At 43.9% G+C, this 25,799-nt stretch overlaps 4 protein-coding genes across 6 annotated transcripts in view; 1 reads left to right on the forward strand and 3 right to left on the reverse strand.

Moving 5' to 3' along the window:
- Positions 1-1,445: 1,445 nt before the first annotated feature.
- On the reverse strand, positions 1,446-3,251 carry chtf8 (CTF8, chromosome transmission fidelity factor 8 homolog (S. cerevisiae)). Its single transcript, XM_035642447.2, has 3 exons — positions 3,071-3,251; positions 2,094-2,217; positions 1,446-2,010 (listed from the first exon to the last, which is right to left on the reverse strand). The coding sequence occupies exons 1-3, from the start codon at positions 3,088-3,090 to the stop codon at positions 1,747-1,749; spliced, it is 408 nt and encodes a 135-aa protein (XP_035498340.1). The 5' UTR covers positions 3,091-3,251; the 3' UTR covers positions 1,446-1,746.
- A 63-nt stretch (positions 3,252-3,314) lies between these two features.
- utp4 (UTP4 small subunit processome component) lies at positions 3,315-10,713 on the forward strand. Its single transcript, XM_035642443.2, has 17 exons — positions 3,315-3,438; positions 4,316-4,481; positions 4,955-5,143; positions 5,232-5,316; positions 5,407-5,496; positions 5,583-5,794; positions 5,894-6,065; positions 6,208-6,299; positions 6,419-6,515; positions 6,713-6,777; positions 7,307-7,429; positions 7,517-7,673; positions 8,385-8,491; positions 8,734-8,829; positions 8,920-9,105; positions 9,730-9,840; positions 10,415-10,713. The coding sequence occupies exons 2-17, from the start codon at positions 4,323-4,325 to the stop codon at positions 10,529-10,531; spliced, it is 2,058 nt and encodes a 685-aa protein (XP_035498336.2). The 5' UTR covers positions 3,315-3,438; positions 4,316-4,322; the 3' UTR covers positions 10,532-10,713.
- Positions 10,714-11,276: 563 nt separating this feature from the next.
- On the reverse strand, positions 11,277-15,925 carry il17c (interleukin 17c). The gene is made up of 3 exons (XM_035642446.2): positions 15,584-15,925; positions 14,364-14,611; positions 11,277-12,655 (listed from the first exon to the last, which is right to left on the reverse strand). Exons 1-3 carry the CDS (start codon positions 15,872-15,874, stop codon positions 12,403-12,405), a joined length of 792 nt encoding a protein of 263 aa, XP_035498339.2. The 5' UTR covers positions 15,875-15,925; the 3' UTR covers positions 11,277-12,402.
- Positions 15,926-18,698: 2,773 nt separating this feature from the next.
- The window catches only part of zc3h18 (zinc finger CCCH-type containing 18), a 25,610-nt gene continuing 18,509 nt past the window's right edge, over positions 18,699-25,799 (reverse strand). For 2 of the 3 annotated variants that reach the window (XM_047333289.1, XM_035642603.2), the window contains 7 exons: positions 24,126-24,236; positions 23,255-23,263; positions 22,932-23,140; positions 21,983-22,290; positions 21,707-21,806; positions 20,694-20,790; positions 18,699-19,816 (listed from right to left, as the gene is read on the reverse strand). In XM_047333289.1, the coding sequence (XP_047189245.1) occupies positions 19,585-19,816; positions 20,694-20,790; positions 21,707-21,806; positions 21,983-22,290; positions 22,932-23,140; positions 23,255-23,263; positions 24,126-24,236 (1,066 nt within the window). In that variant the 3' untranslated portion in view covers positions 18,699-19,584. The remainder of the gene's footprint in view (positions 19,817-20,693; positions 20,791-21,706; positions 21,807-21,982; positions 22,291-22,931; positions 23,141-23,254; positions 23,264-24,125; positions 24,237-25,799) is intronic. The other variant, XM_047333288.1, reaches the window with a different exon arrangement.

Genomic DNA, 25,799 nt, shown 5'->3' on the forward strand with positions numbered 1-25,799 from the left:
ACTTAGCGTCTCAGCCGTCTCAACATGAAGATGAACAGAACATGAACATGAACATGAAGATGAAGATGAACATGAACATGAACAGAACATGAACAGAACATGAACATGAACAGAACATGAACATGAACAGAACATGAACATGAAGATGAACATGAACATGAACATGAACATGAACAGAACATGAACATGAACATGAACAGAACATGAACAGAACATGAAGATGAACATGAACATGAACATGAACATGAACATGAACATGAACAGAACATGAACAGAACATGAACAGAACATGAACATGAACATGAAGATGAACATGAACATGAACATGAAGATGAAGATGAACATGAACAGAACATGAACAGAACATGAACATGAACATGAACATGAACAGAACCTGGACATGAACCTGAACATGAACTGGATCTTGTTTGATGTGAATGACGACGTCGTCACAGAACCAGTGAAAAGCTGCATTATGTCACTGAGCTCAGTGAGGGAGGGGAACAGACCGTCAGTGTTCCTGACTTTAACAACGTGGGTCAAGGTATGACTTTAAAAACATGTCACGTGTGTGTGTGTGTGTGTGTGTGTGTGTGTGTGGCTTCACAGCAGCTGAATGAATCCGTTCATTCAACAGTTTCTTTTTTCTTTTTTTGAACCTCTGGGTGATTCACCTCAACGTGGGCGTCGCCCTCCACAAGCTAAAACACACAAGCTGTGAATTTTCTGGCAACACGTCGAAATGCTGCAGGCGACAAGAACTGCTCACATATTTATGAATGTTCATCACCAACATAGAGGCTTGTCTTTTTTCTGCACTTAAAAAAGAAAAGTGTTTTTTGTTTTTATCAATTTCCTGGGAGATAATAGCTGGATCTTGAATTTTTTAATCACATCTTTTTTATCAACAATTTCAATATTGTCAGATTTCCCAATTTCCCAGTGAATAATTCATGGATCTTGATGAAAAAAAAAAAATCGGGCATATTTAATGGAATGATTCTGAGTGTGTGAGCCTTGGTGCTGTTTGATTGGTGCTGTTTGATTGGTGCGCTTGTTTTCCATCTGCAGTTATTGCAGGACACCATCACGGGTCCAGTGTTCAGAGTGCGGGTGGCGGGTCGTCCACACTGCAGCCTGTGATTTACATCCCTGTTCGCTGCAGCACGTTCATCACTCTGACAGAAACTGTTACGACTCAACCATGTCGCCCACTCAGACGTTTTTTTGCTCGTCCACTCTCAAAGCAGCGGAACCTGCAGAGAGCGGATCTCCGTCCTGCGCACACGGGGAACTGATTCCATTCAGTCGTGAAGGTTCACGTGGACGAGCATGTTCCGACCTACACGTTTTAATCAATTGTCAATATTATTAATATGTTTAGAAACCAAAAATGAGAAACAACTACATGTCGCTTAGGACAAAAAGTGTCGGCAAGACGCAGGTAATGTATGTGAAAGATCATTTCATACAAAACATTTATTGATGAATATGAATAGAATCTTTCCTGCTGATCGACAAAGTCTTTATTTATAATTTTTTTACAGTTTTATTTAGAATGTGATTTTTTTATCAGTGCAAAATCCTTTGAAAGAAGCAGCAGGAAAACAAACCAAGGGAAACTCCTCTCAGGTCAAAGGTCGACAGTATCGATCAGCACTGATATATAATCAAACGGCATCACGTCAGAGTTTTTGTTTCACCAGTAAAAGGTCAGAAGGTTCAGGTACACACGACCTCTGACCCTCACACCTTTTTGGGGACGTTAGTGATGATGGGCTTCGGCCGCGTCTTGAAGATCAGCTTCCTCCTGATGATGGCCGACACGTAGTACGACTTGGAGGTGGAGTCGCTCTGCTCCGTTTCCATGGGAGCCTGCGTGACATCATCATCGACGCCGTTACCGTCCTGCAGACGGTCGTAGCGCTTGGTGAGGACGGCGAAGTGTTTCTCCAGTTTGACCTGCTTCCCGTACAGAATGTGGTGTCCTACGATCAGCAGCGGCACCCCCTGGTGGACGGAGGGAGGAAGAACCACGGTCAGAGGAATGTTTGGATTTTTTTTTTTTTATGTGAGCTGGTGCTCCTCTGTACCTCTTTGGTGTACAGCAGGTCTCCCATCACGTTCCCTGCCAGACCCGAGTTGTGTCTGGACACCACCTCCCCCTGCAGCTCCACCAGCAGCCACTCGGGGGCGCTGCTGCCGTCCACGCTGCCTCTGAGGGAGGCGACAGAACAGAGACAACGACATCAACGACAAACAACTAGAATGAAACTGGAGCTTCCTTCATGAAAGGAAAATGAGATGATGTCATACGATAGTAAATATTATTATCTCATAAATCATTTTTAGAATCCAACTGTTGACGCGTCACATTCTGACTGTGTAAGTCACGGTTTTCTGCAGAAAGTTGATCGTGATGTGCGGATTGATATTGAAATATTGATACCTCCAATTCTGAGTCCTGTTCTAGGACTGATATTACTCATATTTTAATACTTGATATCAAAATTGATATTGAAACTCAATCATTTTGGGTAAATGTGTATTTTATCATCAACAGAGGAAACAACAGAACAAAGTAACTAACTGTCACCAGGATCATCTGAATAATGTCCGGTTGATAGGAACTATCATAGGAACGTTATTCTTCCATGTGTCACAGTCGACTCTGTATATACAGTAGTGACACCTACAGTGTGTTGCTATGGCGATCTTCATCACTGATCATCACTAGTTATTGTAAAATCTTTGGATTCACATCTGTTCAGACTTCAGTCGGGAAACATAAAAATATTTTTCCATATACTCAGACCTGGAAATTACTAAAATCAAATTCCACACTTTTCCATGCTTGTGTTAGAAGGAACCTGGAAATGAATTCTGATCCTCGTTGTGTACTTGTTTTGTCAATTTTGAACAGTAAGATTTTATGGAAAAATTGTCCTGAACCGGTTTAAAGTACAACTTGGTGCGGTTTTCTCTCGCAGTCTTTCAAATTAATAAATCATAATCTGAATGAATGTAACCATCCTAATGAGACAGGAAATACAAACAGTGACGTTCTTACCTCACGACTATTTGAACCATCGTCCTGTCGGGTAGCGACGTCCGTCAATATTTACATTAACATTAACATGAATATGAATATTTAATCTAACAAAACGTTCGAGCAGCTTCTTCAACTTCAACTTCAACAACAACAACAACCGGCGTCGCTCCCTCGAACACCAGCAGCATTTCCCGCCAGCTTTCAGCTCGCGTCCCGTGTGATGACGTGTTTCCGCATCCTGTATTTTCTTCTTCTTCTGCTTCTTCTTCTTCTTCGCGTGAATCACTTCCGGGTCAAAAGTTCCCAACGTGGTTGCTCATGTTCTGCAGCTTGTGGATTTAATCACGAGGAGAAGAACAGTTGAGAGACTGTGACGTAAACAAAAGGTAAATCATGTTTCATTGTGTCTTTGTTCTTATTGTTGAACTTATATTATTATTAAACAGGAACTTCCGTTAGCCGTTTAGCTAACGGCGGCAGCGTGTTTACACGTTCTCTCGTGCCGCTTGTGTCTGTTGTCTGTGTCTGTGTCTGTTGTTCTCTGTCTGTTGTCTGTGTCTGTTGTTCTCTGTCTGTGTCTCTGTCTGTGTCTGTTGTTCTCTGTCTGTTGTCCGTGTCTGTTGTCTGTTGTTCTCTGTCTGTGTCCGTGTCTGTTGTTCTCTGTCTGTGTCTGTTGTCTGTTGTTCTCTGTCTGTGTCTGTTGTCTGTGTCTGTTGTCTGTTGTTCTCTGTCTGTGTCCGTGTCTGTTGTCTGTTGTTCTCTGTCTCTGTCTGTTGTCTGTGTCTGTTGTTCTCTGTCTCTGTCTGTTGTCTCTGTCTGTGTCTGTTGTTCTCTGTCTGTTGTCTCTGTCTGTGTCTGTTGTTCTCTGTCTGTTGTCCGTGTCTGTTGTGTGTTGTTCTCTGTCTGTGTCCGTGTCTGTTGTCTGTTGTTCTCTGTCTGTGTCTGTTGTCTGTTGTTCTCTGTCTGTGTCCGTGTCTGTTGTCTGTTGTCTGTTGTTCTCTGTCTGTTGTCTGTGCCTGTTGTCTCTGTCTGTGTCTGTTGTCTGTTGTCTGTGTCTGTTGTCTGTTCTTTCTGTCTGTTGTCTCTGTCTGTGCCTGTTGTCTCTGTCTGTGTCTGTTGTCTGTGATTGTTGTCTGTGTCTGTTGTCTGTTGTTCTCTGTCTGTTGTCTGTTGTCTCTGTAGTCTTTGTCTGTTGTCTGTGTCTGTTGTCTCTGTCCATGTCTCTGACCCGTCTCATGTCTGTGTCTCTGCCGCCTCTTGCAGTTGAATCATGGGGGAGTTCACGGTTCACCGGGTCCGGTTCTTCGACTACATGCCCAGCGCGATCCGAGCGATGGCGTTCAACCCCCGTACCGAGCGGCTCGCCGTGGCTCGGGCCGACGGCGCCGTGGAGATCTTCAACTTCGCTGACAACTACTTCCAAGAGAAGGTAACGACCGAGGACCCACCGGTGTCTCACGTGCTACAGACATCTGTTGAATTTAAGCTATAAGTACTTGAACCTGAAGTGTAAACACAATAAAGCTCATAACTCAGATAAATAAACGTCTGAGGTGTGTTACATTTATGCTGAATTAAAGAGCGGTGGTTAGTGTTGCTTTAAAAAACATTAAGTGTCATTCTCCTTTATTCACATGTGAGCAGAAAAGCTGAGAAACATTAAATTGTGTGATTTGTCAATGGAGTTCTGTATAACTTTAGTCCTCCCACGATAATTTGACGTTATCGACTTCTTTTATGTTATTAGGGCCCGAGCTCCACTGACAAAGTCAAAGCGTGGACATGTTGTAATCACAGGAATTATTATTATTTTTCTTGCACTAAATTTTCTTAGACCTGCAGGAAAATTTGCACAATGTTGATATTTTAGGGGTCTTGTTTATTTATTATTTTGCTGCCCAGGTGATACCGGGACGGGATGGCGGGACCGTGGAGGCCCTGTGCTGGGTTGGCCCGCGTCTGTTCGGCGCCGGGTTGAACGGAGCGATCACCGAGTACGACCTGGAGAACCTGAGGCCGCGGTACAGCGTGGAGGCGTACGGGGGCCCGATCTGGACCGTCAGCGGCGACAGCGCGGGAACGATGCTCGCGGTCAGTCCCGACTCTCGTGGTTATATTATGACGTTTAAACTGAATCTTCCTCGCTCGTTAACCTGACTGAACGTTTTCTATCGATCAGGTCGGTTGTGAGGACGGGACGGTGAAGATGTTCGAGATCCTGGACGAAACAATCCGGTTCCAAAGAAACCTCGAAAGGCAGAAAGGTCGGGGGACGAGCTAATCCATGAATTTGAATCTATACCCGGTTTTGTATTTATGTTTCCTTATCATTTCTGTAACGTGTGATCCTCCAGGTCGTATCATATCTCTGTCCTGGCATCCGTCTGGTGCGCTGATCGCCGCCGGCATGATCGACATGATCCGGATCTTCGATGCGGAGACAGGTGAGCGGGCCGATCTTTGTGTCTGTCTCGACGTGAACTCCTCAGCGTTACGATCGTGACCTTTATCACTTTATCGCCCCGTTCAGGCCGCGCCACGCACCGACTGCTGGTGGAGCGCGGCGCCGGGGCGTCCAAGAGCCGAGAGGTGGTGGTGTGGAGCGTCGTCTTCCTGTCCGACCACACCATCGTCAGCGGCGACTCCGCGGGGAAGGTCCAGTTCTGGGACGGACATACGGGAACGCTGGTCAGAACTCACCTGGTCACCAAATGGGACGTCCTGGCTCTCGCTGTCTCGCAGGTAAAAAAGAGAAACTAAAAGTTTATGACTCCCTACGCAACTTCACGCCCCGACAAAATAAATTATGTCAAATGTTATTTTTTGGTAAACGTACACCAGGATGAGAGCAGCGTGGTCGCGGGGACGTCGGAGTCCATAGTCGTCCAGTTCCAGTTCATCTCATCCACTGTGGGACGGCAGGACAACGAGTGGGTCAGAACCAGGACCTTTAAAAACCACTCACACGACGTGCGGGCACTCGTCCACACAGAGACGGCGGTCGTCTCTGGAGGTCGGTGTCCGTTTGATATATAAATATATATATATACTGTATACTATACTGATTATCCAGATCACAGGGGCGTTTATTGAAGGAGTTATGCCGTCATATTAGATATGATGATGTATGTATGATGTGTTTGTGAACCTGTCAGGTATGGACACGCAGCTGGTGGTGCGCCCTCTGCTGGACAAAGTGGAGAAGAACACGCAGGAGTCGTCGCTGCGCAAAATTGCTTTTCCGCACGTGAGTCAAGTGTCAGTGGATTATTGTTGTTAGAGTTTCAAGAAGAATGAATCAGCGATGTTAATTTTAAACACATTTTTTTATTATTAATTATGATAATGTATGTTTGTTCCGTGTAGAGGAGTCTGGTCTGTTGTGCAAAGAAAGCAGGACTGTTGCTCTTCCAGTTCCCCGAACACTTGGAGCTATGGAGGTTAGGAGAGAGTGAGGGACACGGTGAGGACAACACACACACACACACACACACACACACACACACACACACACACACACACACACACACACACACACACACACACACACACACACACACACACACACACACATACATCTACATCCACAGAGATAGCAGTGTTTTTATGCGAGTGAGCGGTCGTCTTGGTTTAACTGTAAATGTTGTTGTGTGTCAACAGGAAGAGCCGGCGACAGTTTACCTGTGAAGAGGAAACCAGAGAAACTGATCCACCTGAAGAGGAAGGTGTGTGTGTGTGTGTGTGTGTGTGTGTGTGTGTGTGTGTGTGTGTGTGTGTGTGTGTGTGTGTGTGTGTGTGTGTGTGTGTGTGTGTGTGTGTGTGTGTGTGTGTGTGTGTGTGTGTGTGTGTGTGTGTGTGTGTGTGTGTGTGTGTGTGTGTGTGTGTGAGATAAGTGGTGTAATGCCTCTTGAAGGGGCAGTAAGTGATTTTAGACCCGTCTTGTAAAAATCTGAGAATATTTCCTTGCGGTCTGTTAGCTGTCGGTTCTCTGTGTACGCCGGAAAAAAATCGAACACCTTCAGAGATGAGGTAGCGACAGAAGCTACGACTCAGTGGTTAGTGCGTCTGACTCACGTACCCGAGGCTGCAGGTTCGAGTCCCGACCAGTTCAGTCAGAAACAACAGCAAAGAGGAAAACAAGCGTTCTCCAAATCGCTTCCTGCCCCTTAACTTCTGGTTCTACAGATTAAAGGTCACCTGACGTCGTTTTTGGAGCCTGTTTGTTTATTTTAATCTTTTGAAATGTGTCTTCAGGGCGATGATCACATCCGCTGCAGCGCCGTGTCTCCCTGCGGCGGCTGGCTCGTCTACGCCACCGTCTCCGGCGTCCGTCTCTACAGGATCCAGCACGACAACAACAACATCGGTGTCACCAAGGTCGGAGTCGTTCACTCGCTCGGTCCTGTCACTCAACTTCATAACAAGAACGTGAAGCTCACTTCTCTTCCTCCTCCTCCTCCCCAGGTGTCCAAATTACCCAAGAGCCTTTGCTCCGCCCACCAGCTCTGCTTCTCCTCCGACTCGTCCAAACTCTTCGCCGCCTCCGGCCTCTCCTCCGTCGTCGTGGTCGCCCTCGACCCGCTGGAGTGTAAACACCTTCACACCCTCAGACCCAAGTCGGGTGAGTCCGAGTCCAGAGCGCAGGGTCCGAGTGCTCCAAGGGTTTCTGGAATGTTGTGGAATTTGAGAAATGGGCTTTGATGGTGTTTTAATTTAATCTCCAGTTATGAATCAGTTTATTGGATTTGAATCTGTTTAAGTTGTAGTGTTGGTGTCTGATGGAGAAACATATTTCACCAAGGAGCAATAACCTAAACTAATTTTAACAAAAGATATGACTTGATATTTAAATGTCTAATAAAAATGCATTTTTCTCTTGTTATAAAATAAATCTTTTCTCAAACTGTAAAACACTTTCAGCTGTTTGATGACATCATCTGCACTCCTCATTCTGTCGTCCAATCAGAAAGCTTTCTGGTGTTTTTAGCTCCTCCTCCTCATGACTATAAAAGGTGTCAGTTAGCAAGAGGAGCTCAAGGAGTGACACTTTCCCGTTTGTGGGTTAAATCCACAGGTGGCAGGCTGTTGTCATGACCACCACTGTTGAGTTGCTATAGTTACTGTCGACCCTGCCACTATTGGCTGCTTTCAAACGCCAATCACCATCCCTGACGGTTCCCTACACCAGATAAATGCAGAATGAAATCGCTGCGACCTCTGTGCTGTTTTTTAATAATTCAGCCTCTTTTTTTTTTACGCCAACATAATTTATTTTATAATAATAATTATTTATTATCTGTGTGTGTGTGTGTGTGTGCGTGTGTGTGTGCAGGCTCTAGGCAGCCCGTCCACCTGCTGTGTGTCAGTGACGATGGGAAGTGGCTTGCGTCGGCAAACACGGACTGTGAGGTTCACGTCTACAACCTGAAGAAGATGAAGGTCGGAACCTTCTCCTTCGTCCAATTCAACCCGCCATTACATTGATCAATAATTTACACATGTTATTTGTGTGTGTGTGTGTGTGTGTGTGTGTGTGTGTGTGTGTGTGTGTGTGTGTGTGTGTGTGTGTGTGTGTGTGTGTGTGTGTGTGTGTGTGTGTGTGTGTGTGTGTGTGTGTGTGTGTGTGTGTGTGTGTGTGTGTGTGTGTGTGTGTGTGTGTGTGTGTGTGTGTGTGTGCGCAGCTTCACTGTAAAGTCCCGGTGTACAGCTCCTGTCCCACGGCCATCGGCATCAACCCAGTGACCAGCAACCTCGTGACGGTTCACGCTGACCAGCAGGTGAACGCCACGTCGGGTTTTATCTAACTCTGTCTTTTCTTGCAATATATGAATACATGAATAATAATAATAATGTGTGTGTGTGTGCAGGTGTTTGAGTTCTCCCTGCAGCAGAAGGAATACACCGAGTGGAGCCGGCGGCTGCAGCAGCGAGGTCTTCACCCCGTGTGGCTGCAGCGCGACACGCCCGTCGCCCACATCACCTTCAACCCGAGGAACCCGGCGCACATCGTCCTGCACGACGTCTTCATGCTCTGCATCATCGACCAGAGTCTGGTGCGTTCACACCCGCCGGGCGCTCTGTGAGCAACAGACACGCCGAGATGTTGGAGAACTTTGCTTTTAAGTTTCTCAGAATTTCCCCTGTTCGACCACGTCCCAACGGTTTTCTCCTGGATTCACGTCCGGTCACTTGACGACAAAGCAGAATGATTTTATTCTTATAGAAACTTTTCTTTAAACCAGGTCTATAAATATTTCTGCTCTTTTTTATTAGAGACTTCCCGATCAAGGCTTATTTATTTTGGCCCTGTGTCTCTGACGCTCTGAAATAACTCACACACCTTGTAATTTTTTTATGAGCTTCTTTATCCAAATACTGAAGGTCAAGGTCAAAAAATATGACATTGATAAACTGTAAATTGCTGATATGATACGATATGATATGACAGTTGGGAAGAAGCAACCCGACAGTGACGTGATCCTCCAGAAAAACGTTGTTGTGACAGAGTGACGGCTCTTCTCTCACATCTATGACAAGCTCAGTTTAATGAGTGACAGTCAGTCGTTCCTGATAAAGTGACGAATGTGTCTCGTTTTAATGTATTTAGCAGACGATAGACGTTGACTCAGTTTGATAAAACTATATAAATATCTATATTTTTGTGTGTCCACGTGAAGCCCCTCCCCGAGGCGAGGACCCCGCTCCTCAACCAGATGATGCTGAGGAGTCTCCCCGAGGCCGAGAGGAGCCGACAGAGTCACGCCTTCAAGATCTGCAAGAGCTTCCAGGTACAGTGATCATCAAGTACAGGAGATTTACCCCAACGTACTTTACTGTACGTAAAGATGGACGACATGACGGCTCCTCTTAACGTGAAGCCAAATCCTCCTGATCGCCCCAGGTGTCTGGTTGCAGTAACAGGTCATAAGCCCCGCCCCCTCCATGTCATGTGATGTCGTCCTTATCACTGTTGTTTTTTCACGTTTCTGATCACTTTGTTTTTTAATTTGATATTTGACGATGTAAAAAACGGGACAGACGGCATGATTGACAGCTGACACTGATTCACAATTGGTCGAGAGCATGTGTGTGTGTGTGGGCGGGGCCTCACTACCACGGCTCCAACGACATCACCAGTGCAAGATTGGCGATATTTTGACGCGTCGTCCATCTTTTACAGTCTCAGAGTTTTTAGAAAACTTGTCCTGAATCAGTTTTTACAGTGTATGTTTAACAGTATGTAAACATACACTGTAAAAAATTCACATGATTGTGCTCGTCGACCCTGTTACGCTTTATTGTCTCATACACTGCATTTAAGTTTCGTGACCCGTGTTCTCTTCTTGACGCTCCGTCCCGCAGCACCTCCTGTCCATGACTCTGCTGGACGACCAGTCTCTGGTGGCGGTGGAGCGCCCCCTGCTGGACATCGTGTCTCAGCTGCCTGCACCCGTCCGCCAGAAGAAGTTCGCCACATAAACGAACTTGCGGACATTTTTTTTTTCTGACGTCGTCTCGGCTCCGATGTTCACAGCAGAAGAAAGGATTGTTACAGTATTGTGTTAATAACATGACATCAAGAAGAAGAAGAAGAAGAATCAACGTGTGGCCACTTTGTAAAAAATGTTTTTATAAAGTAATAAATACAACTATTTACTGTCGTTCCTGTTTGACTGAGAAGTGAATTGATTTTGACCAAAGTATGCGGCGTTGTTGATCTGCATGATCCTTCAGCATGAACCTGCACAAGGTACGACTTATTAATATTAAATTTTTTAGGATGAAATTCCTGCATGAAGTCATTTCCAGATAGAAATTCATAATTTTTCTTACAGGGATGATATTTGTTTTGCTTCTTTGAGATGAGAAGTTGTGGATTCTTGGGAAAACCCCTTACAATCACTTTGTGTTACTGAAATTATTACATTATTATCTACTTACTTATTTCACTGTTAAATACTCATATTTGATTGATACAAAATCCCCAAAAAGATAACGCTGGAATTTCCCAGCTTGGGATCAATGAAGTTCCTGTCGATCGATCGATCTATAAAAGAAGAGAAGAAAACCAGGAACTCATGATGTCAAATAAACTGGAATTAAACTGTTTTTAAATTTCACACAAGATATGTGATTCCAACATTTTCACAGAAACAAAGTGAGAAACACTATGAAATTATTTTTATTATTCATTTTGCTTCAGAGAAGCTTGAACAGAACTTGTCAAAGTCCCACTGGGACGAAAACCTACAAGATGTCCGACATTTACATAAATTCAAAACATGTTCCTTCATGAAAATCTTTAACTCTTTAAATGCTTCCCATATTTCTCATGGAAAACAAACCAAATAAATAGATAATTATTATAAAAAATATTAAGAGTCGTTTAAATTATTTAGCTTTATAAAAACTATACAATAGACACTTTTCCTCGACGAGTTCGTTGATACGAAAACACAAGTGCAAGGTCAAATACGCCCAGTTTACAAAACTTACACTGTAGATGCATCAAATATCACGTCATCATTATGACAATAAATATAGCCCCATAAAAAAGTTATAAATAAAACAATAACAGGCTGATGACACAACTTTAAAAGTAGAGCCCGACTGATAATATCTGTATCGGCCGATATGTTTAGAGCCCGACAGGTATTATGGGCCAAAAGATATGAGCCTTTTAATTGTTGCATTTATGTTTTTACATTTAACATAAAGTAAATGTTTATTGTAAGTTCTTTGTTTTTGGTTGATTTGCATTTTTAATTTAAAGTTATTGATGATAAAAGTTTATGGTTAAAAAAATAAAATTGTCAACCCTCAATTACATTTCTTTGTCATAAAGGTTTGAGGACGACATCTTAGGGATCATCGACAGATTTAAAATAAATTTATATACGGTCGGTCTCTAGTTTAAAGCCTTGTGAACAGTCTGGGATCGGACCGACGTCTCCACCGACCGATGTCGGTCCACCAATCACGCGACAGGACGTCCAGCCCTCTGAGACGTTTCCAGAGAACTGGATTCAAATAAATAAAAACATAATAAATAAAATACAAAACAAGTGTAGTGTAGTGGCAGGTCCCTGTGGGTCCGACAGGTTCTGGAGGTCCTGGTGGGTCCGACAGGTTCTGGAGGTCCTGGTGGGTCCAGCAGGTCCCTGTGGGTCCAGCAGGTCCTGGTGGGTCCAGCAGGTCCAGCAGGTCCCTGTGGGTCCGACAGGTCCCGGTGGGTCCGACAGGTTCTGGAGGTCCTGGTGGGTCCAGCAGGTCCAGCAGGTCCCTGTGGGTCCGACAGGTCCCTGCAGGTCCAGCAGGTCCAGCAGGTCTGGGTGTGTGTCCCCCGGCCTCTAGGAGGCCCTGGGCCTGTACCTGGCGCAGGTGCAGCCCACCACCACGTCCACCGTGACGGGCTTCAGGTGGTACTGCTCCCCGTCGCTGCAGAGCTCCCTCCTGAGAAACACGCGGCTCTGCCTGATGGGGACCGAGACGTAGTCGTGGCTCTCCGTCGGAGGGTTGTTGCCCTGGACCAGGATGCAGCCCGAACACAGGCACTGGGCCTCGGCGTACGTGGACGGGAAGTGGTCCTTGTTGGTTCTGAGTCTGGAACGAGGAACGAGGAGATGAGGTGATCAGACAGAGATATGACCACCTGAAGATGAAATGATGATTTGCTGAAACACTGATTTATACGACAAAATCGGCCTTTATTTGTTTCTTCTGTCCGTTTGTTTGTTGTTTTGTTTGTTTGTCAGCATGATCACATAAAATATTCATTACAGATTTCCACGAACATCTGAGACGTGACCAGAGGCCTCGAGCCAGAAGAGACGGGAATGTTCCGTTTAATATTTAACAGGCTGATGAATTTCTATAGACGCATCATTCAGGGTTTTCTGAAAGGTAACTGAAGTTGTTCACATCCATAATTATTCTCTCTGAAGTGAAGAGGGACACGAGTTTAAAGTTAAAAAAATGAAAAATTTATAAGAAAACACGTTCCTTGTAAAAAAAGACTGTTATTTTCCTCTAGAAATCAAATTTTTACCTCATTATTATTTTATACATCTTCTTTCTTATGATCGTTATATTGGAGAAAATATTGGAAAGGGTTGGAAATTCTAATATAAATATTCGTTTCTCCTTGAAAGTTTAATTTATTTTAAAGTTATTGATTGAGTTGATGCAGATGAGGAAAAGAGCTCAGAGGAGGAAGAGAAGGAGGATTAAATATGAATTATATTTTTTCAAACTGCTCTCAGCAGTATAATATGTTGTATATTATATGTCTATATTGTATATCATATATACAGTCTATATGATATGTTGTATAATATATGTCTATATTGTATATCATATATACAGTCTATATGATATCTTGTATAATATATGTCTATATTGTATATCATATACAGTCTATATGATATGTTGTATATTATATGTCTATATTGTATATCATATACAGTCTATATGATATCTTGTATATTATATGTCTATATTGTATATCATATACAGTCTATATGATATGTTGTATATTATATGTCTATATTGTATATCATATACAGTATACAGTCTTTGTTTCAGAGGGAAATGTTTTCCCTTAGTATTTTTTTTTCAGGTATAACATATGATGATGATGATGATGTTTATCAACTCAATCAATAACTTTCATATAAAACAATAGAATTTTATGAGTAGAAACCACAAAGTTTAGCAAAAATATTTTCACCACAATATTTTCTCCAATATAATGATCATAAGAAAAGTAATAAAAAAACAAAACACACATGACACTTGACTCTATGAGAGAATTTGTGTTATAATATATATATATATACATCATTTAATTCAACTCAGCTTCTTTTTTAATCTGCTGCCAAATCTACAATAACAATAAAGCAGATAATATTTGATCTGTGCAGGAAACAGCGCAGCAAAATAATAAAAACTGTTTGATAAGAAACTTCTTCTTACTTCCATGAATCTATTTCAAACTCAGAGGGAATTATGATTCTGTCTAACATCTACAGTCACTGTTCAGTCAAAGTTTGCAAAAAAAGAAAAAGAAAAAGAAGAAACCACCTGAACGATGATGATGTCTGTAAAAATTCCTCACACTGTTAAATATTAAACGGGACATTCCCTCCGGTCTCAGCTGTTTGACGTTGCAACAGAGAGATTTTGTTTGTTTGTTTGTTTGTTTGTTTGTCCTGACATCATGGAGGAACATGTATATTCAAAGTTTTACAAAAACTAAAAGAATAATTATGAACCATTTTATGAACTATGGAAATAGTTGATGTTTACTCACACGTATCTCCATGGCGACGCGGAGCGGTCGCTCACTTGCTGCGGCGGCTGGTGCCGGTACAGCTCCACGGGGCAGGAGGCGGGGGAGGAGGCCGAGGCCGAGGCCGCCGCCGCCGAGGGCTCCGCGGGCTGCGGGTAGTGGCTCCGCAGCCTCTTCTCCGCCGCATCCTGCAGCTCCCGCTCCGAGAAACACCGGTGCATCTTACACGTCCAGGCGGGCGCGAGGACCAGCGCGAGGATGAGGACCACCTGTGGAGGAGGAGGAGGAGGAGGAGGATGAGGACGAGGATGAGGAGGAGGAGGAGGATGAGGATGACGAGGAGGAGGAGGAGGAGGATGAGGAGGAGGAGGAGGATGAGGACGAGGATGAGGAGGAGGAGGAGGATGAGGATGACGAGGAGGAGGATGACGAGGAGGAGGAGGAGGAGGAGGAGGACGATGAGGAGGAGGATGAGGATGACGAGGAGGAAGAGGAGGAGGAGGATGAGGACGAGGATAACGAGGAGGAGGAGGAGGAGGACGATGAGGAGGAGGAGGATGAAGATGACGAGGAGGAGGAGGAGGAGGAGGATGAGGACGAGGATGACGAAAAGGATGAGGAGGATGAGGAGGAGGATGAGGATGACGAGGAGGAGGAGGATGAGGACGATGAGGAGGAGGACGAGGATGACGAGGAGGAGGAGGAGGAGGAGGATGAGGACGATGAGGACGATGAAGATGAGGAGAAGGACAAGGACAAGGAGGAGGAGGAGGAGGAGGAGGAGGATGAGGACGATGAGGAGGACGAGGATGACGAGGAGGAGGAGGAGGATGAGGAGGATGAGGATGAGGAGGAGGACAAGGACGAGGAGGAGGACGAGGAGGAGGAGGAGGATGAGGACGATGAGGATGAGGAGGAGGACAAGGACGAGGAGGATGAGGACGATGAGGATGAGGAGGAGGACAAGGACGAGGAGGAGGAGGGGGAGGAGGAGGAGGAGGATGAGGATGAGGAGGAGGACAAGGACGAGCATGAGGAGGAGGATGAGGAGGATGACAAGGATGAGGAGGAGGACGAGGAGGAGGACAAGGATGAGGAGGAGAAGGAGGAGGACGATGAGGAGGAGGACGAGGAAGAGGAGGAGGAAGAGGAGCAGGAGGAGGAGGAGGATGAGGAAGAAGTGATGGAGACGGTCGCAGCAGGGGTCCCGAGTCCCGGAGGAGGGTCACACACACACTCACCTGCTTCATCACGTCCATCCTGAATCTCTGACTCTCTCTCGGGTCTGTGGTCTGTTGCTCTGTGGTCTGTTGCTCTGTGGTCTGTTGCTCTGTGGTCTGTTGCTCTGTGGTCTGTTGCTCTGTGGTCTGTTGCTCTGTTGCTCTGTTGCTCTGTGGTCTGTTGCTCTGTGGTCTGTTGCTCTGTGGTCTGTTGCTCTGTTGCTCTGTGGAGCTGTGACTCGCCCTCATGCGCCGCCGGCTCCTATTTATGCGGCAGGTGAAGCTGCACCTGGGAAAAACCGGCGCCCGCATGAGGAAATGGAAACGCGCTCGGCTCCTTCCTCTTCGTTCCTCTTTGTTCAGTGAAAGTGTCCTGGAGGTGAGGGAGGGCCGGTCACGTGCCGCCGGAGGAATGAGGACGCACACGCACACACACACACACGCACACACACACACACACACACACACGCACACACACACACACACACACACGCACACACACACACACACACACACGCACACACACAAACACACCTTACCCTTTCTTTCACCCACGCTTACACTAGAACTTTATGGGACTTCCTTTATGTCCCAATAATAATGATAATATTATAATATATAATAATAATTATAATAATTATAACAACAAACACAATGTGATCTAATCTGGATACTTCTTTTTACTTCAAAATCAAACATTTTTTTTAAATTTGGCACCTTTAATAAAAAAAATGGAGACATTTTTCTTAAATCTCTTTAAACATCGAAAACATTTTCAATGCAAATAAAATTAATTTAATATTGTCAGAATTGGTTAATAAAAAAAATAATATATATATATTTTATCATGATTTTTTAAAATTAATATAAAAAAAAACATCATCCAGTAATCCTTGAGAACTATAATCTGATTATGCTTTTTTCCCCCCAAAATGTAATCTGGTCTGATTATAGTTACTTATTTTTGTAATCTGATTACATGTAATCCGTTACCACCCGACCCTCCTGATATACTGAAAGAATAAAACAAAGGAACATGAGCAGAGGAAAAAAGAAGTGGGATAATGACGTCATGTATTGTAAAAAAAAATAAAATAATGCATTTTGCATTTTTCCAGGCAGTTTGTGAAAAGGTCACAGGTCACGAGGAGACGGGAAGACGAGCGGCCTGAGCTCCTTCCTGGTGGACAAGACTTCACTCCACTTCACGTCGTTCCTCTGGATTTATCTTTAACTCCTGGATCACGAGTCCTTATGACCAGAATATCTATGTATTTGAATTATGATGTTTTTTTAAGTACAATTCAACACTTTTGCAGTTCACAGTTGAGTGAAACTGTTGATTTCAAAGGTCAAAGGTCAGTGAAACTATTTATTTGCATGTCAAAGTTCAACTTCACATGAATCTGCTGCTTTAAAATTACTACATGACACATTTGAAGACACATTTCCGGCTGCTCAACATTTATTGATGTTGCCTCATCTTTTGGAGTAAACTCAATATCAGGTGTTTCCAAATACAAATGATTCTTCACACCGATGACGCCGTGACTGTTGGTTTACAACCGCCCGAGGGAATTCCTCCTGGAACGAAACACGTTACAAGGTGTGGACATAAAATGTCTTTCCACAGGAAAATGATTTGTGTAGGCGTCCACACAGCGCTGTCGATTCATGTTATTGAAATTAAGAAGCAAATTTGCTGGTTGAGATAAAGGTCACAGACTGTTGTCGGGAGAACACAGACAGGAATTCCTCAAATGCAAAAAACACTCCCTGCATTCAGAAGAGACCTCACACACCGCGATCAATAATCATCAATCTCTCTGATCTCCTCCTTGAATAATCAATATTAAAATTACTCCTTTTTTAGCTCCCAAATACAAAACACATCAGTGTTTCTTCACATTTTCCATTTGAAACTTCATACAAATGTTCTTCTTTGTAAATTATTCTGGAGCATATTGGACATCCAAGTACAAATAGCTAGATGTTTATCATTATATAAATGAATATTGTTATTTTATATAATAAATATGTGAATAAATCATTGTACAATCCAACTGTTAACATATTTACACTTCAGTCTGGAAACAGAAATATTTTTCCATACTCTTCCATTTTCTTTTATCCAGACCTGGAAATTGCTCAAATCAAATTCCATACTTTTTCATACTGCGAATGAACGCTGATATAAATTGATAATACCGAGATGAAAAAAAAAAAAAAGAGGATCAGACCAGTGCAGGATTAGAGGTGAAAGGCCCCAACACACATCTGACTCCAGATGATTGACAGGTGTGACCTGAGAAGAATTCAAGTCGGCCAGCTGAGGTCAAAGGTCGGAGCGGTGACTCAAACATCATCCGAATGATTAAAAATCAATGTTACAGGAAGTGATTAACAAAAGGTACCCCGGATCTGGACAAAGGGGGAGAGCGTCAACATTTCTTGTCACAAAGATCACAAACAAACAAACAAACTGACAAACAGACAGACTAACTAACAAACAAACCGACAAACAAACAAACTGACAAACTAACAAACAAACTGACTAACTAACAAACAAACTGACTAACTAACAAACAAACAGAGTAACTAACAAACAAACAGACAAACAAACAGACTAACAAACAAACAGACTAACTAACAAACAAACTGACTAACTAACAAACAAACAGAGTAACTAACAAACAAACAGACAAACAAACAGACTAACAAACAAACAGACTAACTAACAAACAAACAAACAAACAAATGGGTGAAAACAAAACTTCCCTGTTGACGGTCATAAAGAATGTTGAAAACAAAGCAAAGCCAAGCCTGAACATTGGACCTGGAGCGTGGCGGGGGTCAAAGGTCAAAGGTCGGAGGCTGCTACAAACAAACGACGACGGAGGAACAAGAGTGACAGCGTGAAACACAAAGGAGACGAGTTTCAACAGAAGAAAAACACAAACCTTCGTCAGTGAAACGGAACAGAGACGTTTCACAACACGTGAGACAAGAGTTCGTACCAAAACGTCAAGTTCAACGACAACAACAACGTTTCTACGAACACGTGAGGAATTCATCTTTATTGAAACAGCTGCAAAAAGGGGGAGAGAGAGAGTAAGAAAAACAGGCTGCGACCGTCTCTTTATCAAAATAGTTTATTTCCAAGAGGATGTTGTCACAAAATCAAGACGCGTCTCAAGTCTCTAATCGCCGCCGCTCAGCTCGCCAACTCAAACTGTGACACAAATAAAACATCGCTGTTATCGGAGGAGAGCCGAGAAGAGATAAACAAAATGCTAAAGATTTTTAAAAGAAAAAAAAAAACAGAAAGAGAAAAGCAAATATTTCACATCACTTTTGTCTATAATCATACGCTTAAAAAGAATCTGATGACTTTGCTCATTATGGTACAAGGTGCGACCGCGAGCGCTGCCCCAAAAACCACAGAGCGCAGGAGGCGTCGCCGCCGCCGGTTCGAGCCTCGGGCGCCACGTCGTCTCCGTCAGGGGCCGAAGAAACAGACGCTGGAGAATTTGTACAAAGAAGAAGAAGAAGAAGAAGAAGAAGAAGCAGCGTCGGAGCCTCCGGAGGCTCGTTCGCCGCTCGACAAGTCGGAGGGAAAGAAAAAAGCAAAGACGTGACGAGAGGACGAGACCACAGAGAGACAAAGAAGAAGAATCAATGTGTACAAATCTGTTTTCCCGCCGCGCCACAACGAGGACGAGGAAGATGCTTCCTCGAGTTTTACCTCAAGACTCGTCCCTCCCTCCCTCCTTTCCTCCCTCTCTCCCTCCCTCCCTCCCTCCCTCACTCCTTCCCTCAACCGCCGGGCGCGTTGGGAGCGAGCGACGCTTGAGAAGGTCGCAGAGCCGAGCCTCTGGAGGTCGAACAAGCAGAAGACGGTTTTCCTGTGGCAGCGTGTTTTCCGAACAACATTATTATTATTTTTACACATCCGCTGACAGCAGCAGGGAACACGCTGCGTCCCGTGGTCCTCAGGCGAGGAGCGGGCCGGGCCCCTCTGCCTACTTGGCGGGGATCTTCGCTCGCTTGCGGGCGATGGCGTCCTCCACGGCCTTCAGCTGCTTCAGCAGCTCCTCGCGGCGCGACAGTGTGTTGCTGGGTTTGTTGGAGCCGGAGCTGGAGCCTGAACCGGAGCCGGCGGCAGAAGCAGAGCCCGGAGCGGCCGGCTTGCCGGGTGGCGGCACGGCGGGGGGTTTCCCAGACGACTTGGGGGCGGGCGACAGAGGACGTTTCCTGGAGAAAAAACACATTTCAGAGTTAAAGTCACATTTCACATATTGATATTATTATAATTAGTAGTAGTGTCATCCGCTAGATTTGGTATTTTTCCAATACCAATTTTAGGGAGTACAAACATTCTGATATGAATATATTGACAAATATTATTTTTCTTAAAAAAAAGAAATATATATATACACACACAAACACACTGTATACAATGTTTATACAGTATATACACACTAATTAGAATTTTGAAGTTTTATTTTCTAATTTAAACTCAACCTGCTATTTATGTATACTTTTTACAGTTTTATTTTTATTTTATATTAATGTTTTCAGCTGCTTTGATGTGAAGCACTTTGTGTTGAATCGTGCTATACAAATAAAGTTTGTGTGTATATATATATATATATATATATATATATATATATATATATATTTCAATGCCTCTTGTCTTTGGCCCAGAACGTGAGAGCAAACATCCCCACGTCTTCCACCACCGTCAGCTGTTCCTCATCCAGGCAGAACATCCCCACATCACATTTCACATCAGTGTTTATCAAACGGATTTATTTATTTAAAAATTTTTTTCCGTCGTGTCATGTAACAACACTACTGTTTCACTCTGGGGATTCTGACAGGGGCAGAACTGGTGGAACGTCAGAGTCGTGTTCCTCATTTTGCCCAAACATCACGAGGTGAAAACCCTGATGTGTGTCAGATGCGAGCGGCCGATAACGACCCGCCATCAGTCCACTGCAGAAGTTCCACACTTCCAGCTTCAATGACATTTTTCTCCCCCTGTTTATTTACAACTTTTGACTTGTGTTGTAGTGTTGACACGGTGTTAAAGGTTAAATGTCACAGTCCTGAAGGGGTTTGCACCAACCTGTCTCCGTGGGGGGGCAGGGGCCGGGGCCCTTGGCCTCTGGGCCGATCCATTCGAGGGGAGAGCGGGGGTCGGCCCGGTATCCTCTTATCACGACCTGAGAACACACCAGTGTGAGAGTCAACGAGGCCGAAGGGTTTGGAAATGTTCGTGAATAAAACATCACTGTGCTTCTGGAAAAAACAGCTCCGTCGTAAAAAAAAAAAAAAAAAAAAAAAGGCTGCATAAAGTTTTTGTCAAATGTCTCAACTTCCACTTTGTGTGAGATGATTCAGGATGTTGGGCATTAAATGGCCTTTTACAACCGCCCTCTGGTTGAACTGTAAAAAAGCTGCTCACAGTGGTTTGATGGTCAAAGTACAACACAAGAAGTGCACAACAGTGAGGACACCGACTCGATGACTGTAAATAAAGAAGAGATGCCAGCATCAGAAAATCTTTACTGCATCAGGAATGTGTGAATCAAAGTACAGATAAAATACCACGTCTTTACAGTAGTTCCACCCACATAAAACAAAAGTTTCCAGTAGGAGAATATCTCCTAATTGCGGACATTTGCGCCAGATTAAGCTAACGCTGGAGATAACACTTCTTCTTCACTGCTATATAAACGCTACATGCCAGAGTCAGTGCAGCGCAAAACTGCTGGTTTGGAGAGACGAAGAAGTGATTTTACAGTCGTGTAGCGTTAGCAAGAGCTAGCCAAAGTGGGTAGGCAGGTAGGTAGGTGGGTTGGTAGGTACATGTATAGGATGGTAGGTAGGTAGGTCGGTATGTAGTTTGTGCAGGTAGGTGGTCGGGTGGGCAGATACTTTTATTGATCCTGAAGGTAATTTAAAGTGAGTGAATTAATGAATATACGACTGATCATATCAATAAATGACATATTTGTCGATTGGGCTCGTGTGGAAACAGAATTAATTTTGGTAAAATGTTTCACATAGATGTTGTAAATTGATGTGTGTGTGTGTGTGTGTGTGTGTGTGTGTGTTGTCCGTCAGTACGACTCTCACCTCTATCTGGAGACATGGCCATTCTCTTGCTGAGGGGAGAACCAGGCCTGTCTTTGTCTGAGGGCAGGTATCTCTTCCTGTTGCCTTTATCTCCCTGCTGCTGGAAAACCACACAACATATAGTATTTAAATATACATATATATATATATATATATATATATAAAAACATATATCTCCTACACATGTAAAATTTCGACCTAGAATTATTTAGCGGTAGATTCATCCAGTGCTTTTCTGAAGAATCAGGTATGGACCTAAAGAAGTGCGACGCTAACCTTGTTGAGGAGGGTGAGCTTGATGTCTTTGTGGGAACCAGAACCTCCGTAGTTTCCGGGGGGGCCCATGTTGCCCGGAGGCGGGTGCGCCGGGTGCCCGCCCCTGTTGCCGCCGGGTCCTGATCTGGGCATGGGGTTGCCTCCTCGGGGCACGGGGTTGCCGCCTCGAGGCGGGGCACCGGACGGGTCCATCTTCCTGCGATCGTCCCTGAAGGGTTCGCTGTCTTTCTTCGGCGGTCGCTCTGCGGCGCCGACAGGAAACGCACGACGGTGATTATCAGCCCGATTTTTCCCGATTGAAGAGAAATCTAGAAAACATTTGAGAAAATCCTAGTTATTAATTTATTAATTTACCACCATAACATTTCTACGGAAGAGTATTAGGGCCAGGCAAAAGAAGAAAAAGAATGAGGGGGAGGTTTTAGTTTTTTTTTTGTTTTGTCTGAGGCCTAAACGCAAAGTCTAAATGTTTGTGAACATTTCTATTCAACAGCAACACAAATCATGTAGGACCAATAAACTGTGAGTTCACGCGATTCAGTATCAAAAAATGGTCTTAAAATGACAATAATATTGGTTATCGCGATAATTTCTCAGACGATATATCGCAGCAACAAAAAGTTAGTTATCGTGACGAGGCCTAGACCTCACTATGTAAAGTGCCTCGAGTGCATGTTATGATATTACGACTATACAAATAAAACAATTCAGATTATTATTATTTTTTTTCACTTTCTATGATGTTTTTTGACATAACTCGTGGATACTAAAAGGATTCTATGAGTGTGTGAGAGCTGGACGTAGCAGATGTAGATATGGTTTCATAAGGAGACAGTTGGGCCTTGGAGGAGCTGTAGTTTTCAGTGCACACGTGTTTGTACGTCCTTCATCCTTCATTTTTTGTGCCGTCGATCATTTCAGACGTGGCCACATCGTCGTCCACACTCACCTCCCCTGTTCTTGTCTCTCCCGTGCGGAGGTCGCTCCCTCGGGGGCGCTCGCTCCTTGCGGGGGTGGTTGGGCGTGAGCGAGCGGGAGCTGGCCGACGACACGGGACTGGCCAGGTCGGCGTACATGTCCTCGGAGTCGGCGCTGCGCACGGAGCTGCTGCTGGACGACGCCGACGACACAGACGACACGCTGCTCACGCTCAGCGACCTGCAGCGAGAGGCGACGGTGAGAGGTGAGAAAAATGGAACTGACATGCATGCACGCACGCACGCATGCACGCACATGAATGTACATACAAATTCTGAATAAGAATTGTCATACCTGGATTTCCTAGATTGGTTTCGAGGCGGCACATGAAAGAAAGACAGAATTATTCCATATTATGATGAACAATGATCACAATGATCCATTACATGTTCATTTTAAACATATCAATAACCTACAAACACTCATATTGTAACTTCCAGCACCACTGAGGTCAAAATTTCCCTAAACTGTTACTGTGACATCGGAGCAAAACTATATAAATAAAAGACTGTTCTGATGCTTTATGGTATTTATTCAAATTTGGTGTTAAAAAAAATAGAGACATTTGTATTTATGTCCACAGTAAATTCAAAACTCTCGCAGACCCTCTGGTTTTATCATTTTAAGGTTTAATTATCTACATTTATTTTTATCACTAGTATCTATTTCATTCTATTTTGTTTTACTAACATTTTTGTGATAGCCAGTATTTACTCTACTATATTTAACTTTAATAACCTTTGACTTTCTTAATATAACTTTTTTTTGTGTGTAGAGCTTGGTTATTTTATTCATTTTCGTTTTTTAATTTTGCTATCTTGGTTTTACATTTGTCTCTTTAATCTGAGTCATTCATTTTTTAAAATCCAATGTTTGGTCAATCAACTGTAAATTATATTTTGATTTGTTTGAGAGGTTCTTTATGAATACAGTTTTATCAAGTAAGCTTTGACCAAGTTACACCGTGTGTCAACACGCTTTGTGTAGAATCTTTCAATAACAAATTAAATCTCTGTGGTATGTGGAATTATAAATCCCACGTCTGCTGCAGCCGTTTGCTTGATACTAAATAAGATGATTGGCATGTGGTCATGAACATCTCTATAAAGAAATAAGTAAAACTGTAGTTCTGATGAAGACGGGCACGGTCACGTGAACCCCGTACCTCGATTTCCTGGATCCGGAGCGCGAGAGGGAGTTGGACGAGGATCTGGATCTGGAGCTAGAACCAGAGTAACTGCTGCCGCTTCCACTGACGCTGCCACTCACGGTTCTCCTGAAGACACGAGAGAGAGATGTCACCATCTTACCGAAGTATCATCCCGAATACTGACGTGACGTTTCAGGAGCGCCAGGAAAACCGTCGGATTTTTTACTTTGCAGAACTTTTACATTCACATTTTCACATGGCACATTTTCCGTGACACCAGGTCAGAGCGGCCGACGGACCGGCCAACACGGCATCATCAGCGTGTGCAGCGTCGCCGTCACGCCGCTGCCCTCCGTGTGTGTGTGTGTGTGTGTGTGTGTGTGTGTTGTATCAACAATCCTCAGTATTGTTCGAGCTGACAAAAGAAAAGCAAGAAGAAAGCAAAACAGTGAAATAGTTTTCATATTTTGGTGGCGAGCCGCGCCTTCGACGACAGCGATATCCTGCAGCACGTTTGCTCACATCGCTGCCCTGCGCCAGTATCAGAGGGAAGTCATTCAGTAACCAAATGAACGGCTTTGGGAACAGGTTTCCCTGGATAGTTTGCAAGCTGAGTCTTTCTGCACGCACGCACGCACGCACGCACGCACGCACGCACGAAAACAGTCTCACGCATGATGAGTTAATGCCTGGCCTTTAGCTGCTCTTCCTCTCTGGCTGATGTCGACTTCTTTCACACACACTTTCAAAGTCGTGCCGTTATTTCCCCGCTTCCCTCACACGACCTCGACGGTCTTCCACCAGGAATGCGTGGCCAGAGGACACACGCACACACCTGCAGCATCGTCGTCACGTGAAACACGACCTCACGGACTCAACTGTTCATGTTTTTGAGGAAACGCATGTTAATCTACTAAACCGCTGTTGACATATTTCCGTGCACACTTGATACCGGTTAACAAAGCAGAGGCAGGGAGGACTACATTCTCCCACCCACACCTGAAACTTAACGGCTCAGTTTCCAGACCCACGCTTGTGCGAGCGCGGAACTGAGAATCATAACCGGTTTAGGGTTAGTTATTTTTGATTGTGTCACTTTCAAGTGCAAATACATCAGCGTCACAGATATATTTGCAGAAAACACTAATATAATATTTTAAGGTTAAAATGACGTAGTTATTTTAATTATTTTCTTAGATCTGCAACAGTCAATCAATCAATCATTCACTTCAATGTGAATATTTTCTTGTTTCTTTGATCATCTGTGACAGTGAACTGAATATTTTTGGTGTGTGGACAAAACAAAACATCATCTCAAGGTTTTGGGAAACACGATCAACATTTTTCACCATTTTATGAACTAAACAACTAAACGATTAATGGAGAAAATAATCGACGGATTAATCGATTATGAAAATAATGGTTAGTAGCAGCTCTAATTACTATCAGTCGATCAAAATGTCCACAACATACTGTAATCATGGACATTAAGCATTTTTTCAACATTTAAAAAAAGAAGGCTCAACAATGTCGATCCACTTCAGGTCTCGGACATTTCACCTGTGCCGTGTGCATGTAAAAACGTTCTCCGACATGAACTCCAGAAAATGTTATTTGTTATTCACATATGACGAACGCAGCAGGATATGTCCCGAGTCCAATTTCTGGAAAGAATTCTGTAGCGACTGT

The sequence above is a fragment of the Scophthalmus maximus genome, chromosome 7, assembly GCF_022379125.1.
Source record: "Scophthalmus maximus strain ysfricsl-2021 chromosome 7, ASM2237912v1, whole genome shotgun sequence".
Taxonomy (NCBI): Eukaryota; Metazoa; Chordata; class Actinopteri; order Pleuronectiformes; family Scophthalmidae; genus Scophthalmus; species Scophthalmus maximus.

Bases quoted from the DNA above. Each gene is read 5' to 3' on its own strand.
- chtf8 (XM_035642447.2), bottom strand. From the start codon at position 3,090: ATGGTTCAAATAGTCGTGAG. The intron at 2,218-3,070 runs GTAAGAACGTCA...CGCCTCCCTCAG, and splicing joins ATGGTTCAAATAGTCGTGAG to AGGCAGCGTGGACGGCAGCA. The intron at 2,011-2,093 runs GTACAGAGGAGC...TCCGTCCACCAG, and splicing joins ACCTGCTGTACACCAAAGAG to GGGGTGCCGCTGCTGATCGT.
- utp4 (XM_035642443.2), top strand. From the start codon at position 4,323: ATGGGGGAGTTCACGGTTCACCGGGTCCGGTTCTTCGACTACATGCCC. The intron at 6,516-6,712 runs GTGAGGACAACA...GTGTGTCAACAG, and splicing joins AGGAGAGAGTGAGGGACACG to GAAGAGCCGGCGACAGTTTA. The intron at 8,492-8,733 runs GTCGGAACCTTC...GTGTGTGCGCAG, and splicing joins ACAACCTGAAGAAGATGAAG to CTTCACTGTAAAGTCCCGGT.
- il17c (XM_035642446.2), bottom strand. From the start codon at position 15,874: ATGCGGGCGCCGGTTTTTCCCAGGTGCAGCTTCACCTGCCGCATAAAT. The intron at 14,612-15,583 runs GTGAGTGTGTGT...CCTCCTCCACAG, and splicing joins GGATGGACGTGATGAAGCAG to GTGGTCCTCATCCTCGCGCT. The intron at 12,656-14,363 runs GTGAGTAAACAT...TCCTCGTTCCAG, and splicing joins GCGTCGCCATGGAGATACGT to ACTCAGAACCAACAAGGACC.